This window comes from Rhinoderma darwinii, chromosome 1, assembly GCF_050947455.1.
Source record: "Rhinoderma darwinii isolate aRhiDar2 chromosome 1, aRhiDar2.hap1, whole genome shotgun sequence".
In the NCBI taxonomy this organism is placed as follows: domain Eukaryota; kingdom Metazoa; phylum Chordata; class Amphibia; order Anura; family Rhinodermatidae; genus Rhinoderma; species Rhinoderma darwinii.
The window spans coordinates 373,842,906-373,861,279 of NC_134687.1; the positions used below are offsets into that span (position 1 = coordinate 373,842,906).

At 44.0% G+C, this 18,374-nt stretch overlaps 1 protein-coding gene across 3 annotated transcripts in view; it reads right to left on the reverse strand.

The window, feature by feature from the left end:
• Positions 1-18,374, reverse strand: part of TRPM3 (transient receptor potential cation channel subfamily M member 3) — a 480,072-nt gene that overhangs the window by 142,982 nt on the left and 318,716 nt on the right. For all 3 annotated transcript variants that reach the window (XM_075828007.1, XM_075827994.1, XM_075827999.1), the window contains exon 13: positions 2,193-2,333. In XM_075828007.1, the coding sequence (XP_075684122.1) occupies positions 2,193-2,333 (141 nt within the window). The remainder of the gene's footprint in view (positions 1-2,192; positions 2,334-18,374) is intronic.

An 18,374-nucleotide genomic window follows, 5' to 3' on the forward strand; every position in this document is an offset into this window, starting at 1 on the left:
CCTACCTCTACCACTCTTCACTCTGCCCGACGTGACTCACCGGAGGAGCCGAGGAGGTCATGCGGCGCAGGCAGCGGCGGATTTCCTTCTGACTAGGGTCGGTGACAGCCCTGGAGTGGACCAGTGAGGTCAGGTGACAGGTCAGGTGACTGGACTGGTCCACTCCAGGGCCGTCACAGACCCCAGTCCGAACGCCGCAGCATGAATACCTGGCTCTTCCTAACGCTGATCACTGCTGCTGGTGTCCGACATACAGGGCGCCTATCAGCAGCGATCAGCTGCTCTACCGCGGCGCCCCCCTCCCTTACAACCTAGTTGCGCTCTGAGCACATGCCCGCCTGCCCCCCTTGCTACGCCACTGCATTCCCACAAGGAATCTTACATTATTTCCCCATCTATACTAAATGAGAATTCATTAGAGAAGAAACAGGGCAGGACAAGTGCTACTTCTGCCGAGCCTGCCCAGTGTTAAGGCGTCACCAGAATATGATTGCCATTTTATGGGCATCCTATTACAGGGGCAGATCTGCTCTACTATTATGCTGTATTCACACTGTGCATTTTTGTTATGTTTTTAACATGCATTTTTATTGTTTTAGTTGATGAATCCACCATTGAGAGACATGGTTCATCAATTAAAACAAAAAAACGCATGTTAGAAACCCAACAAAAACGTATAGTGTGAATCCAGCCATAGACGAGCCATATAAAGATACACAGCGGCCATCAGTAACTGGTGAGAGGGGCAGGGAGAAGCAAGGAAGTGCTATCCTCATTAATACAGCAGACTCATTACTACAAGTATTCTATTCCGTTATTTTAGTGCCAATTGGACTAATACTACAGTGGACCTGTCCCCATGATAAGTTACCCTTAAACGAGGAAGCATAATATGGTGACAATTCAGCTTTAATATATTTAATAAGGCTCAGCCCATTGCTTTTTTTTTATATACGTGCTGCTGAACATACCACTGTGCATATCATTTTAAGAAAAAAGGTGAAAATAAATACTAGGCCGCTGTAAGTAATTGTTCAAGATAAAAAAGAAAAGTTCTCTTTAAAGGGCTTGTCCAGTCCCAAAAAAATGTATGGCCTATCCTCAGGATAAGCTATCAATCTCTGATCAGTCGGGGTCCTGAGGATAGGCCATCAACTTTGTGGGACTAAACAACCCCTGTTAAAAAAAAAAATTCTAGCGACACATTCCCTTTATTTTTTTTAGTTAGACAATTATTATTTAAGTGATTACACATTGTTTTATTTTTTTTTATTTTTTCACAAGTTAGGAAATATTATAAATTAGATTCTAATTTATAACATTTCCATGTGCTGGTCACTAGTTCCCAAAATTGCAGCATGGTCAATGTGGTAAAGCAACCTCATTGCTTTATGCTGCAAATTTGGGGTAGACACACTCGCTATAGTGTCCTCACACAATCCCCCCTCCCTTATTCTGGCGAGTGCCAGGAGAAGGAGGGGTTTGAATCCTCAAACCTCCTACACTGTGTGCCGCCATTTTCTGAGCAACTGCACAGTGTAGGAGGATTAGATACAGTGCTAAGCAGACAGTATAACACGAACATACACGAACATAATACACACATCACATGAACGAACATAAATTACCTGCTCCTGCCGCAGCTTCCGCCTCCGCTCCTATTCCTTGCGTCTTCGCTTCCTTGAACATATGGCCGGAAGCCGCGACCAGAAGTCGTCATCTTACTGTCCGGCAGCGGCTTCTGATCCACATGAAAATGGTGCCGGATTTCGCTCTGCTAACGAGCTTCGTTTTGGTCTGTGTGGGAGCAGCGCATGCGCCATTCCCACACAGACGGCATACGCTGCAGTGAATGGAACGGCTCCCGTTCGCATTCTTTATGGGGATGTATGTGCCGTATTCCATCTCTGTATGTGTCGTTAATCGACACATACAGAGATGAAATAAAAATGGCAACCCCCATAGAGAAGTAAAAGTAAGAAAAAAAAGTACAACACAAGAACACAAATAAATAAAATTTATGTTCATATCATACTAAAAGCAATATGATAAAAAAAATAAAAATTCATGACACCTTCCCTTTAAGTATTATCAGCAGCAATAGGGAACACAGTAATTATATATGATCGGCCCCTTCTCTCTGTATATAATGTGTAACACATTTTACAAATATAAGTAGACTATTAACTCACTCTTTTCGGCCCAAATAAATTGTGATAGAGAGTTCGAAATCTTTTCCTGGTGTAGTTACAACGGTACGCTCCTCCCATTAGATACTCAATAACAAGTCCGATATCGATCAAACTTATCCTGTAGTCTGGAGGTAGATTTCCCTGTGAAAAAGACACACACACAAAAATGGAGGCACACACACATAAAAACAGGAGGTGAAACAATGTTTATAAAGAGACAACAAGCAAGTATTGTAGCAAATATCTAAGTAAATGAACTGAAATGCATGGAAAGAAATGAAATATATTAGGCTATGTAATTCACCTTAAAATAGATCCAACCAAAACCTGGATATTTTCGCTTGGAAAGAAGACATAAATAAAATAAGAAGATGCAGCAATCGAACATTACAGATGTTTACAACTTGAAACTTGATTTATTAGCTCGGAACGATCAACAAGCTAAGCTGGTGCCTATAGATAGTTGTGCCTATGTGAAATGGGTACCATGACAAAAATTGGCACAATCCGTTAAATAAAATAAGATAAACTGAGCATGTCTTGTGCTCCAAGTTTATAATATAGTGTATGTTAATGTTAAAATTTGGCCTATGGGTAGTGATGCGATTGCAGGGGGTGAGATTGCTGAAACCGGACAACCCCTTTAAATCATCTCAGTGTACAAAAGTTCTTTGAAACAATGTAGTCCTATAAAGGACCAGATTAAATTAGTCTTCTAAAGGTTCTTTCCAGTATAATAACTTCTGACATGACAATTAGATATGTTAGAACAATGATCACAACAATCAGGGTTGAGATCCAAATGGCATTGGTCCCATTGTTGATCTCATTAAAATCAGCATTAGGAACTTTTCATTTTGGACATTGTGAGTGGTCACATGTGCTGAGCTGCCCTTATGAGACCCTTTTTAAGTGTCTAATTTGCATGTCAGAAATAATTGGAAAACTGCTTTAGGCTTTCTTCACACAGATTTTTAGCTGGCGTTTAAAATGCGTAAAAAATGCATTTTAGGACATCAACATTTAAAAAAAACAAAAAAACTGTAAAAGCGTTTTTTATGGCCTTCTTAATAGTATTTTTTTTTTTATGTGTGTTAAAGTGTTTTATGTGTGTTATGTAATGGACTGAACTAAGTCTTATTGAAATTTGAGAATCCGACCAAGAATTTTAGAGAAAACGAATCACATATAGTAATAATCCTACTATATATAGTAATTGCAAACGTCAGTATGATGTGACTGTAGTTGGAAAAGAACTCCCCACTTTTACTACAGTATAAATGTCACCAGGTCTATGTTGTTCACATTCAGTCCACAGATATAGAGCTAGGTTCTAGCTTACCTTTCCACTATGATTCTTCATTCAGGCCATAGTGAGCATATCCTGACCACAGAGAATCTATAGCAAAATAGCTTCAAATCCTTCTGTGGTTTGTGTCACTGATACAGTACAACACAATATCACAACCACAACTGTCAAAGGGGAACGTTCACAATACTGGACGATTTACATTACAGACAGAAACGGAAACATTATTCAGGTGCTTGAGTTGAACTCGTAGTATAGACTGCATTTCAACTCTTGTTTTGGGCAGCAAATAACAATGTTATCAAATATGCTTTTTCAACATATCTGTTAAATGTGGACAAGATCTTATGACAGGAAGCACAATAAGGAAATGTACAAATAATCCAAAGAACAAAACTGCAGAATTCTACTGGGAGGACAAAACTCAGGGAATAAGACCTTTTATATGTGAAACGGCAGCAGGTACCATGTTGGTGATGCAGAATACCGGAAGCAGCAAAGTTGTAATATGACTTTTCATATCACTCCTGTAGCTAACAGGTGCTATAAAATATTTTTTATGCAAAAGGTACGGATCTATCTATCTATCTATCTATCTATCTCATATCTATCTATCTATCTATCTATCTATCTATCTATCTATCTATCTATCTATCTATCTATCTATCTATCTATCTATCTATCTATCTATCTATCTATCTATCTATCTATCTATCTATCTATCATCTGCCAGGCACAGCTTCGGGGTTAACGCCCATAGATAATCAGTCTGCACCTGCTTCTATGTCTATGAGACTGACTCCATCTTCCACCACTCAGGGTGACAGGCTTAGGAGTGGGAGAACCTATCACAGCCTGGCCAGACGGAGCTAGCTCCCGCCCTCTGTCTATTTATACCTGCCTTTCCTGTTCCTCCTTTGCTTGTGATTTTTCTCGTTTGGTTTCCTGGCCCTGCTGCAGCTTCTTGTACCATTGTCCTTGCTTCATATTGACCCCGGCTTGCTGACTACTCTCCTGCTCTGTGTTTGGTACCTCGTACACTCCTTTTTTGACTCGGCTTGTTTACTACTCTTCTGCTCTGCGTTTGGCACCTCGTACTCTCCTGGTTTTACTCGGTTGTTCACTCCTCTTGTTGCTCACGGTGTTGCCGTGGGCAACTGCCCCTTTCTCCCCCTAGCTCTGTGTACCCTTGTCTGTTTGTCTGTCGTGCACTTATTGAGCGTAGGGACCGTCGCCCAGTTGTACCCCGTCGCCTAGGGCGGGTCGTTGCAAGTAGGCAGGGACTGAGTGGTGGGTAGATTAGGGCTCACTTGTCTGTCTCCCCACCCCCGTCATTACATAATCACAAGCCCATACCTAGTCTACCCTGGTCCCTGACACCACTATGGACCCCCTTGAGACCCTGGCTCAGCAAATGCAGGGTCTCTCCCTACAGGTCCAGGCCCTGGCTCAGAGGGTCAACCAGCCTGATGCTACCATGGTAGTTCCCCTCACCTCACCTCTTGAACCCCACCTCAAGTTGCCCGACCGGTTCTCAGGGGACCGGAAGACTTTTCTCTCCTTTCGGGAGAGTTGTAGGCTCTATTTTCGTTTAAAGCCCCACTCCTCAGGTTCTGAGAGCCAGCGGGTGGGTATAATTATGTCCCGGCTCCAGGAAGGGCCCCAAGAATGGGCCTTCTCCTTGGCTCCTGACGCCCCTGAACTTTCCTCCGTTGATCTTTTCTTTTCTGCTCTCGGACTCATCTATGACGAGACTGACAAGACTGCCTTTGCCGAGAGTCAGCTGGTGACCTTACGTCAGGGTAAGAGACCTGTTGAGGAGTATTGCTCTGACTTTAGGAAGTGGTGCGTAGCTTCTCGGTGGAATGACCCTGCCTTAAGGTGCCAGTTTAGGTTGGGTCTGTCGAACACCCTGAAAGATCTGCTAGTTAGTTATCCCTCTTCTGACTCCCTAGACCAGGTTATGGCTTTAGCGGTACGACTTGACCGACGTCTCAGGGAACGACGACTTGAACGTCTTGATGTTTTCTCCTCTGACTCCCCCATGATGCCTCCCGAGGTTCCGTTGCTTCGTTCCTCACCGGAAGACTCGGAGGTACCTATGCAACTCGGGGCCTCGGTGTCCCCCCAACAACGTAGAGATTTCCGCAGGAAGAATGGTCTCTGCTTCTACTGTTGGGATGACAAGCATCAAGTGAACAACTGTCCTAAGCGTAAGAATGTAGCCGGAGAACTTCCGCGCCTAAGTGATCATCGGGGAGGTCACTTGGGCGCACAGGTATTTCCCGTAAATATGAAACGTAATAAAATCTTGCTTCCCTTTCAGGTCTCTTTTGGTGGTAGGTCTGCTACCGGCAGTGCCTTCGTGGATTCAGGGTCTTCTGCTAATATCATGTCTGTGGAATTTGCTATGTCTCTAGCTATGCCTTTGATTGATTTGCCTAAACCTGTCCCGGTAGTGGGTATCGACTCGCTAATCGTTATTTTACACAGCATACCCCTGTTTTTGAACTCCTTGTTGGCTCCATGCATTTGGAGCAGTGCTCTGTACTGTTAATGCAGGGATTATCGTCCGATTTGGTTTTAGGCCTTCCCTGGTTGCAGTTGCATAATCCCACGTTTGACTGGAATTCTGGGGACCTTACCAAGTGGGGTAATGAATGCTTGATGTCATGTTTTTCTGTTAATTCTATTTCTCCCCCTGAGGTGGTGAACACGCTACCTGAGTTTGTTCAGCACTTCGCCGATGTTTTCTCTAAGGAGGCCTCCGAAGTGTTACCTCCTCATAGAGAATATGATTGCGCAATCAATTTGGTACTAGGAGCTAAGCTCCCTAAGGGTAGGATATTTAATCTCTCTTGTCCCGAACGTGAAGCCATGAGAGAGTATATCCAGTAATGCCTGACCAAGGGTTACATTCGCCCCTCTACTTCTCCGGTAGGTGCTGGCTTCTTCTTCGTAAGGAAGAAGGATGGTGGTCTTAGGCCATGCATTGACTACCGAAGCTTGAATAAGGTCACTGTAAGGAACCAGTATCCCCTTCCTCTGATTCCTGATCTCTTTAATCAGGTTCAGGGGGCCCAATGGTTCTCTAAGTTTGATCTACGGGGGCGTATAACCTTATCCGCATCAAAGAGGGGGATGAGTGGAAGACTGCGTTTAACACGCCCGAAGGTCATTTCGAATACCTCGTCATGCCTTTTGGGTTGTGTAATGCTCCCGCGGTCTTCCAGAATTTCATAAATGAGATTTTAAGAGACTACCTGGGGTTATTTCTTGTAGTGTACCTTGATGACATACTTGTGTTTTCCAAGGACTAGTCCTCCCACATTGAACATGTCAGGAAGGTGCTCCAGGTCCTTCGAGAAAACAAACTGTTTGCAAAGACCGAAAAATGTGTGTTTGGGGTGCAGGAGATTCCATTTTTGGGCCAAATCCTCACTCCTCATGAATTCCGCATGGACCCCGCCAAGGTCCAGGCTGTGGCGGAATGGGTCCAACCTGCCTCCCTGAAGGCGTTACAGTGCTTCCTGCGGTTCGCTAATTATTACAGGAGGTTTATTACTAACTTCTCGTTCATCGCTAAGCCTCTTACGGATCTCACTCGCAAAGGTGCTGATCTCCTCCACTGCCCCCCTGAGGCTGTCCAGGCTTTTGAGGTCCTTAAGAAGTGCTTTATCTCGGCCCCGGTGCTGGTTCAGCCCAACAAAATGGAGCCATTTATCGTGGAGGTTGACGCGTCCGAGGTGGGAGTGGGGGCTGTCTTGTCCCAGGGTACCAGGTCCCTCACCCATCTCCGTCCCTGTGCCTACTTCTCCAGGAAGTTTTCACCCACTGAGAGTAACTATGATATTGGCAACTGCGAACTCTTAGCCATTAAATGGGCATTTGAAGAGAGGCGACACTTCCTGGAGGGGGCTAGGCACCAGGTAACGGTCCTTACCGACCACAAGAATCTGGTTTTCCTAGAATCTGCCCGGAGGCTAAACCCGAGACAAGCTCGTTGGGCGTTATTTTTTACCATATTCAACTTTGTGGTTACCTATAGGGCTGGGTCTAAAAATGTTAAGGCTGATGCACTGTCACGTAGCTTCATGGCCAGCCCTCCTTCGGAGGAAGATCCTGCTTGTATTTTGCCTCCAGGTATAATCATTTCCGCTATTGATTCTGATTTAGTCTCTGAAATTGCGGCTGATCAAGGTTCAGCTCCGGGAGCCTTCCTGAGAACAAGCTGTTTGTTCCCCTGCAATTCCGGCTAAGGGTACTTAGGGAAAATCATGACTCTGCACTATCTGGCAATCCAGGCATCCTGGGTACCAAGCACCTCATTGCCAGAAACTATTGGTGGCCTGGGTTGCCTAAAGACGTTAAGGCCTACGTCGCCGCTTGTGAAGTTTGTGCTAGGTCCAAGACTCCCAGGTCCCGACCAGCGGGCTTACTATGTTCTTTGCCCATTCCCCAGAGACCTTGGACCCATATCGCCATGGATTTTATCACCGATTTGCCTCCATCTCAAGGCAAGTCGGTGGTGTGGGTTGTAGTAGACCGCTTCAGTAAGATGTGCCACTTTTTGCCCCTCAAAAAACTACCCAATGCTAAGACGTTAGCTACCTTGTTTGTCAAACACATCCTGCGTCTCCATGGGGTCCCTGTCAATATTGTTTCTGATAGAGGGGTACAATTTGTTTCATTGTTTTGGAGAGCCTTCTGTAAAATTTGGAGATTGATCCGTCCTTCTCCTCTGCCTTCCATCCTGAAACTAATGGCCAAACTGAGAGGACTAATCAGTCTCTAGAACAATATTTAAGGTGTTTTATCTCTGACTGTCAATATGATTGGGTCTCATTCATTCCCCTCGCCGAATTTTCCCTTAATAACCGGGTCAGTAACTCGTCAGGGGTCTCCCCCTTTTTCTGTAATTTTGGGTTTAATCCATGGTTCTCTTCCCTTTCACCTGGTAGTTCCAACAATCCCGAGGTAGAGGTCGTTCATCGAGAACTGTGCACAGTCTGGGCTCAGGTTCAGAAGAACCTAGAGGCGTCCCAGAGCATACAAAAAGCTCAGGCAGATAGAAAACGTTCTGCTAACCCCTTGTTTATGGTCGGGGATCTGGTGTAGCTATCGTCTAAAAATTTGCACCTTAAGGTCCCGTCCAAGAAGTTTGCTCCCCGGTTTATAGGGCCGTACAAGGTCATTGAAGTCCTCAATCCTGTCTCCTTCCGACTGGAGTTGCCCCCATCTTTTCGAGTACACGACGTGTTCCATGCCTCCCTCCTTAAACGCTGCTCCCCGTCCTTGGCTCCCTCGAGGAAACCTCCGGTCCCTGTTCTCACCCCTGAGGGGGCAGAATTCTAGGTGGCCAAGATTGTGGACAGCAGGATGGTCCAAGGCTCCCTCCAGTACCTGGTCCATTGGAGAGGATACGGGCCTGAGGAGAGGACTTGGGTACCCGCTCGGGATGTTCACGCTGGGATATTGGTCAGGAGGTTTCACCTTCGTTTCCCCAGTAAACCAGGTCCACTTAGAAAGGGTCCGGTGGCCCCTCATAAAAGGGGGGGTACTGTAAAGGATCTGCCAGGCACAGCTTCGGGGTTAACGCCCATAGATAATCAGTCTGCACCTGCTTCTATGTCTGTGAGACTGACTCCATCTTCCACCACTCAGGGTGGCAAGCTTAGGAGTGGGAGAACCTATCACAGCCTGGCCAGACGGAGCTAGCTCCCGCCCTCTGTCTATTTATACCTGCCTTTCCTGTTCCTCCTTTGCTTGTGATTCTTCTCGTTTGGTTTCCTGGCCCTGCTGCAGCTTCTTGTACCATTGTCCTTGCTTCATATTGACCCCGGCTTGCTGACTACTCTCCTGCTCTGCGTTTGGTACCTCGTACACTCCTGGTTTGACTCGGCTTGTTTACTACTCTTCTGCTCTGCGTTTGGCACCTCGTACTCTCCTGGTTTTACTCGGCTTGTTCACTCCTCTTGTTGCTCACGGTGTTGCCGTGGGCAACTGCCCCTTTCTCCCCCTAGCTCTGTGTACCCTTGTCTGTTTGTCTGTTGTGCACTTATTGAGCGTAGGGACCGTCGCCCAGTTGTACCCCGTCGCCTAGGGCGGGTCGTTGCAAGTAGGCAGGGACTGAGTGGTGGGTAGATTAGGGCTCACTTGTCTGTCTCCCCACCCCCGTCATTACACTATCTATCTATCTCATATCTCTCTATCTATCTCATATCTATCTATCTATCTATCTATCTATCTATCTATCTATCTATCTATCTATCTATCTATCTATATCTATCTATCTATCTAGAATCCAAAAATCAGGCAGCACTCCAAGGTATAAGCAAGGTAGAAAAAGGTGCTTTATTGGTCCATATACACTCGACGTTTCAGCTCAACACAGGAGCCTTTCTCAAGTGAGGGCCATATACAGGTGAAGTAAAAAGACCTGGGGCAATAGCCCTCCTACCCCTTATTTTCTCTTCGGGAGAAATATTTATCATCTACCATCTCAGGACTATACATACAACTCATATCTCATACAACTATCCTCGGACACATTGACCAAAAGGATTACCAACTAAAAATAAGGGGTAGGAGGGCTATTGCCCCAGGTCTTTTTACTTCACCTGTATATGTGGTCCTTGCTAGAGGAAAGGATATTGGATAAACCTCCTGATGAAAGTAATTGCAATATTAGGAAACCTTATCAAGGCGGACTGATTTATAATTTTTTTGCTGTCTTCAGGAATTTTTTGATTTTTATATAAATCACTGAATATACATAAGAATTGGCATGCAGTATTGGCATATGATATCCTTACTTTTTGATACATGTTTGTTATCTATTTTAAACAAGCTCAGTAAAAGTTATATTTTATTACTCCGGATCTATCTTTATTTCTTTCAATATTACGGAGAACGAATTTATCTCTATCCAGGTGGGGGATATACAACACCACGAATATATCATAGATGAATGAGTAATAGCATCTCCAAAACAGCAGGTCTTGTGGGGTGTTCCCGATATTCAGTGGTTAGTACCAACCAAAGTGGTCCAAAGAAGGACAAATGGTTAAACGGCGACAGGGTCATGATCGCCCAAGGCTCATTGATGTGCGTGGGGAGCGAAGGCTAGACTGTCTGGTCCAAAACCACAGAAGAGAACAAATAACTGAAATATTATTACTGGCTATGATAGAAAAGTGTCAGAGCACACAATGCATTGCAGTATGCTGCGTTAGTGTCATGTGGCTACAGACCCGTCAAGAGTGTCCATGCTAACTCCTGTGAATTGCCGAATGCGTTTACAATGGCACAAGCATCAGAACTGGATCATGGAGCAATGGAAAAAGGCCGCCTGATGAATTACGTTTGCTTTTATATCATGTGGATGGCCGGGTGCATGAGCATCACTAATCTGTGGAAGAGGTAGCACCAGGATGCACTATGGGAACATGTGACTGGCACACTTGTAAAAGCTTTATCTTTGTGCGGTATTAATCCTAAGCAGCCACCCCGCTCATGAATGCGGTGTGTTGGTGTCTGTTCATTAGTATATATTGCAAATGGGCTATCTCCCTCTATATAGCATTTTGGTCCGTCTGCGTCCTGCTGGAGGTTGTGTGTGTACTTGCCTTCATGAGTAAGTAACGGCCTGTTCAGTGATTTTAAATAATGGGAAGAAGGCAAGCCGGTGATGCTCTGAGCAATGTTTCGACACGTCCCACCTACTTAAATATTGTTGTAGTCCAAGTACCCCCTTCATGGAAACAGTATTCCCAAATAACCATGGCCTTTTTCAGCAGGATAATTTGTCCTGCCACCCTGCGAAAATTGTTCAGGGATGGTTTGAGGAACATGGCAAAGAGTTCAAGTTGTTGACTTGGCCTCCAAATTCCCCAGATATCAATCTGATGGAGCATCTGTAGAATGTGCTGGAAAAACACATCCGATCCACGGAGGCCCCACTTCGCAACTTACAGCACTTAAAGGATTTGCTGCTAACATGTTAGTGCCAAATACCACAAGACACCATCAGAGGTCTTGTGGAGTCCATGCCTCGACGGGTCAGAGGTGTTTTGGCGGCACAACGGGGACATACACAATATTAGTACGTTTTAAAGAGAACCTGTCATGCCCTCAGAAAAAGTTGTCAGCCTCCGTTGCCCCAGCAGTGTACACGCTCCGTTAATGCTGGATTAGCATATCAACCACCGGAATGAATGGGCTGATTGCTGAGGGAACAGAGGCTGATTTCCGGGGCCGAGGCACCTAATAACTTCGCTGGTATCAGGGGCAGATAACCTTTTCTGGGGACATACCAGGTCCTCTTTAATGTTATGGCTGAACAGTGTCTTGCAATGTTGTTTTGCTCATGTTGTGCCAGGGGTTGGCAGCAAAAATGGATGGCATCCTGGTGGCTACTATCATCAGGCACTAAGGGCCATATTTATAGTATAACAGGGCAACGGTGGTCCGGTGCCTAGGGCGGCAAATTTCAGGGGGCAGCACTATATTTTTTTTAGTGCAGTAACAGTCAGGGGAGGCTAGAGCGTGAGCACAGAGCAAGCGTTAGCACATCTTACTGGTTAACTGCAGAGTGGAACCAGTCGGCAGCTATATTACACATCAACAACCCAATGAGCCATTGAGCGGCAAGTCTATTATTAGCAGCTGATTTGTAATGTAGCTGTCCAATGGTCCCGCTCCGCATTTAGTTAAGTAACCTATTGTTATGCCGATCGGGGATTTGACAGGACCCTGTCTGTGACTGTCTGGGTCTGAGTTTGGGGTCTGAATTATTTTTGGGGTCTGGGGTCTGAATTAAACTTGCGGATCTGAATGTGGGGTCGGAATTAATTTTGGGCTCTGGTCTGTGGTCTGAATTAATTTTGAGTTCTGCGGTCTGAACTAATTTTCTGGTCTGGGGTCTGAATTAATTTTGGGTGTGTGAATATGGGCTCTGAATTAATTTGAGGTCCAGGTCTGGGTTGTGATCTAATTTTGGACTGTGTTCTGGGGTCTGATTTTTTTAATTTATTTATTTTAAATCATTTTGGGTTCTGAGTTTGTGGTCCAAATTAATTTTGTGGGTCTGAGTTGGGGCTGAATTAATTTGGGGGTATAGGTTTGGAATTAATTTTGGTGTCTGAGTCTGGGACCTAAATGAATATGTGTGCTCATACATGTACTGAGTGTGCGCATGTATGTGTTTGCAAGTTGTGAGGGTGTGTATGTGAGCGTGCAGGTATCTAGTGGGTGTGCGTTTGTGTTCATTATAGCACTATTATGTGAGCCTTGTATGATAATATTAATTGTATTTTTTTCCGTTAATGCCTTTCTTTAGTTATAACATGTTCTGCACACCTGCACAAAATTGAAATGTGCCAACTTGAAACTAGGAAATCGTACGGTTGTATAGAATGCAGGACTGCCCACCCTGTCAAGGGGAAATCTACTGTTAAACCCTTTGAATGAACTTGGGGGCTATCACTTGTCTATACAGTCATCCTCTTCCTAGGTGACCTTTGTAATGGTAGCAAGTTACATTATATTGTCCCAAGTGACCTCCCCCCCTTATGTGTCCCCTTGTCTGGTCTTTCTCCTCATTCATGTTTAATATTAACTTTTAGTCCAAGTTGTTTTGGACCTATTTTGCACTACTATTTAAAGCCTTGGGCCTACTCCCTATTTCTTCTTTTTCACTGTTTCTAGTTTAAACATGGCGCAAATATGTACCTTGTACTTTACTTTTGAGATTGCTGTTCTGTATGCTATTTATGGTATGAACCGTTCTAGAAAACCTCAATAAAAACACATGTTTTTATTTTTAAGTAAAAAAAAAAAGGAGAATTCAAGACTGCCCATTGCCCATGTTGCATCTATTGGAGGCACATTTTAGCTTCAATTGCCAGCGCCAAACATGTTCTTACTTGAGGTATACTTAAAAGTGGTAAAATTAATTCTCAGTGCCCATGGCAGCTGGTCCTGCAGGCACTATTATGCTTCCTGCTAGCAATGTCAGGACTATGGTATATGGTAGTGGTTGTCGGCTGTTTGCCCACTCTGTGCTGGGAAGAACACTGGTTGTGCAGAGCATGTTGGGGCCTGTAGTTTCATGCCTCTATGCCAGAACTGTACAGGTCTGGTGAGCAGATGAACACTGAGAACTTCTCGGTGGCCACCTTATATTTATGGCGCTGGGTGGCTGACTATAGCCACATAGTGCATCAGTATATACATGCCTGTAATGCATAATCCTTCACAGGTGAAAAAAGGAGGTTAGCTTGAAATGAGCAAATATACATTTTAACTTACATATAAAAAGTTTGAAAGAAAAATAAATCTTATATAGAGGCCAAGGAAGTATAAAACCTGTCCTGATCATGTCCAGCTATGGGAAAGGTTATAATGGCTTGTGTTTTTGTTTTTTTTACCACAAGATGGCGCTCATTACTCTTTTTAATATACATTTGTAGCTGTTTCTGTTTCTGAGATTCTCATCAAACTGGAATAAAATGAGAGAGGTATAAGGGTATGTTCACACACACTAATTACGGACGTAATTCGGGCGTTTTTGCCCCGAATTACGTCCGAAAAATGCGGCTTGAAAGCGTTGACAAACATCTGCCCATTGAAAGCAATGGGCTGACGTTTGTCTGTTCACACGAGGCGTATATTTACGCGCCGCTGTCAAAGACGGCGCGTAACTAGACGCCCGCATCAAAGAAGTGACCTGTCACTTCTTGGGGCGTAATTGGAGCCGTTATTCATTGACTCCAATGAAAAGCAGCGCCAATTACGTCCATAATGGACGCGGCGTTCAAGCGCCTGCACATGCCGTTACGGCTGAAATTACGGGGATGTTTTCTCCTGAAAACATCCCCGTAATTTCAGCCGTTACGGACGCTGCCGTGTGAACATACCCTTAAAGAGGCTCTGTCACCAGATTTTGCAACCCCTATCTGCTATTGCAGCAGATAGGCGCTGCAATGTAGATTACAGTAACGTTTTTATTTTTAAAAAACGAGCATTTTTGGCAAAGTTATGACCATTTTTGTATTTATGCAAATGAGGTTTGCAAAAGTACAACTGGGCGTGTTTAAAAGTAAAAGTACAACTGGGCGTGTATTATGTGCGTACATCGGGGCGTGTTTACTTCTTTTACTAGCTGGGCTTTCTGATGAGAAGTATCATCCACTTCTCTTCAGAACGCCCAGCTTCTGGCAGTGCAGACACACAGCGTGTTCTCGAGAGATCACGCTGTGACGTCACTCACTTCCTGCCCCATGTCCTGCATCGTGTCGGCCACATCGGCACCAGAGGCTACAGTTGATTCTGCAGCAGCATCAGCGTTTGCAGGTAAGTAGCTACATCGACTTACCTGCAAACGCCGATGCTGCTGCAGAATCAAATGTAGCCTCTGGTGCTGATGTGTCCTCGCTCGTCCGACACGATGCAGGACCTGTGAGTGACGTCACAGCGTGATCTGCCAGAAGCTGGGCGTTGTGAAGAGAAGTGGATGATACTTCTCGTCAGAACGCCCAGCTAGTAAAAGTAGTAAACACGCCCCGATGTACGCACCTAATACACGCCCAGTTGTACTTTTACTTTTCAACACACCCAGTTGTACTTTTGCAAGCCTCATTTGCATAAATACAAAAATGGTCATAACTTTGCCAAAAATGCTAGTTTTTTAAAAATAAAAACGTTACTGTAATCTACATTGCAGCGCCGATCTGCTGCAATAGCAGATAGGGGTTGCAAAATCTGGTGACAGAGCCTCTTTAAGCTTATGTAAAACACTGTGATCAACAAATATTTATTTGCCCTTTAAATGCTTACTGCACCTGTTTCACAACACTGTCAATCCATAATTACAAATGGAAATATTAAAGGGTAACTAAACATTCAACACATTTCTGACATGTCCTAGTGACATGGTGGGGGTCCGAGCACTGAGACCCCACCAATCGCTAAAACAAAGCAGCAGAAGTGCTCGTGTGAGCGCTGAGCCGCTTAGTTTCTGTTCGGCTTTTTCCAGAAAGGCGTTGTAGTGGTGTACAGGCTCATAGAACCGCTACATTGATTTCCGGAAAAAGCCGCACAGAAACTAAGCGGCTGAGCGCTCGCACGAGCACTTCTGCTGCTTTGTTTTAGAGAATTGGTGGGGGTCTCAGTGCTCGGACACCCACCAGTCAAAACAAAGAAATTTGTTGAACGTGACATGTCAGAAGTTTTGCCTTGTGGGGCTCCGAGCACGTGACAAAGAGTCGTATCGTCATGAAAGAAGGCTGTGCAACTAGACTTCCGGTCCTCCGACAGTGCTATAAAAATCTATTAAAATGTCATAATCAGCGCCACGGAGGACCGGAATATATATTTGCGAATGTACTTACATACTGTAGTGAGTACACTGCTAATACTTTTCGGTCCCCACATACCCCCATTAATCTACATTGTCTAGATGAATTTGTGACGCACTATATTTATTTGAATGTGCTAACATAATTTAGGTCCATTGACTTCAATAGATGCCCATTGATTTAATTGGGTCTTCTGCATCATGCATGGAAAAACACTTTAGGTTAAGTTCACACACAGCAGATTTGTTGAAAATCCTTTCCATGCTGGGGTTGTTTTAGCAGCAAGTACATGGATTTCTGCAGGCCTCATTCAGATCAATAAGGTAGTAGCGGAAATGTCTGCAACAAATCTGTCTTATGTGAATAGGCCCTAATTCTGGTTCTCCAATGACATCCATAAGAGCGTGCTGCACCTTTATGAAGGAAATCTTGACTTCTAAACAGGACACGCTATCATTATTCTTTTTAGTTTTAGTTTTTTTTATTAGGAATGGAGTTCTTCATATGTCTCTTGAAATTTCAGACTGCACAATTTAGTTTTTGGCTTTTCAAATACCAAAAGTACAAAGATGTATTCGGATTTCGAGTTAGTAAAGCCATGATCACAAAAGTAAAAGCAAACCAAGAATATAGCCTACTTATACTATGCATGCAGTAATTCGGCATAAGGGACAATTTAAAAAAAAAGACGATTTTGTAGGGGGCTCATGCACATGGCCGTATGGCTGCTCCATACAACCGATATGTTGTTCAGAGCTGTGATATAGCACCCACAGCAGTCTATGGGGACATACTGTATGTATTACATTCTATATGGAGCTGTAGGTACTCCACGTGCCATCGTATAGGCTTTGTGTACACAGCTCTACTGTGAGCATGGATCCTTGCTTATATGGCCTTATTCACACAAACGTATTTCACGTCCGTATTACGCGCGTGAAAATAACGGACGTCACACGGACCCATGCTATTCAATGGGGCCATTCAGACATTCAGTGTTTTTCACGCAGCGTGTCCACTGCCTGAAACTCACTGCATGTCCTATACTTGTGTGTTTTTTGCGCATCACGCACCCATTGAAGTCAATGGGTGCGTGAAAATCACGGACAGTACACGGACGCACACGTGTGCTGTGCGTGATTCACGCAACAGTTGCTAAAGAAATGATGAGAAAAAGAAAACCACCTCCTTCAGTTTATTTTGCTGACGTAAAAAACGCATGACATACGCGCGTAAAAAACGCTGACAAGCACCATACACTGATGTCACACGGAACTGCAATGCATGAAAAACACTGCGTCTTTTACGCGCGCAAAACGGACACGTTCGTATGAATAAGGCCTAAATAACAGATCTTCAATGGGAATTGCATTTTGGGAATATAAAATCATGTAATGGCCATTTCATTTCTATGACTAAAAACATCTGAGCTACGTGATGACTGCAAACACGGTAAAAAATCTTTTTTAAGATGATGATGTTGCCAAGCAACATGGATTACACCTCTGGACACAAAACACCAACAAAAAGTCTTAACCAGGGACCACACACACCAAACAAATCCAGAAAGCATGAAATCCACTAGGAACAAGTCGATATACATTACTCACGCATGAATAAATGTTCTTGCTCATAAAGAGCAAAATGTGTTCACAAAAACGTAGAATGTTTCAGTTCTCACCAGAGAGGACCCAATAGTACCACTGGGGTGACCATAGTGTCTTCTGGCTGTACCAACCTTTAATAGTGTCATCACTAGATGGGAAAACTCGAGGCGGCCTCGGATCCATACATAGAAAATATTTGTTACTGACGAATATTCACACAGACCACTTGTCGTAAATCATGTCATGACATTAAAGACCACTAAGGGAGATTATGAGGGTGGATGCAAGGGGTTAATGGCATTCATACCCATGCTGTTTGACCTGAGGGACAAATGTCCCTCCCTTTTGTTCCTCCTCACAATTTCTGAGGTAAATTGCTCCTTATTTAGCATGGAAGCTTTAATTCCACTTCAGTATAGTATGTTGGTAGGGTAACAAATACATTTCAATGCCTGTATAACTAGAACAGCATTTAAAGTGCCAGTATATCTTCAGCCACGGGATGGCCTATAACGTTTTAGTTTATATCTGTATCTTTGTAAGTCACATTCGTAATACCAGTGGCTGAAGAAAATGTAAGAATTGTGGGGCATAGGAAAATTATATTTTATTGCATTCCCATCAGTAATAACCTATAAAGGTAACATACAGTACAATATTCCAAATAGTCACCCTAACAACAACGATGATACACTGGTGTATCTGATCACACACTTCCAGATTGGTACTATGTGCCATCAATGGGTTAAACAATGTGTAAGAGTAAAGGAATAATTATTATTTATTAATATAATAGCTCACTATTAATAATGGAACACAGACGGCCTGGAAGTGTGTAAAGCTGAAATGCTTCTTCAGGGTCAAAAAACAACAAAAATATCAAAACCATTCAACTTTAGCCTTAGAC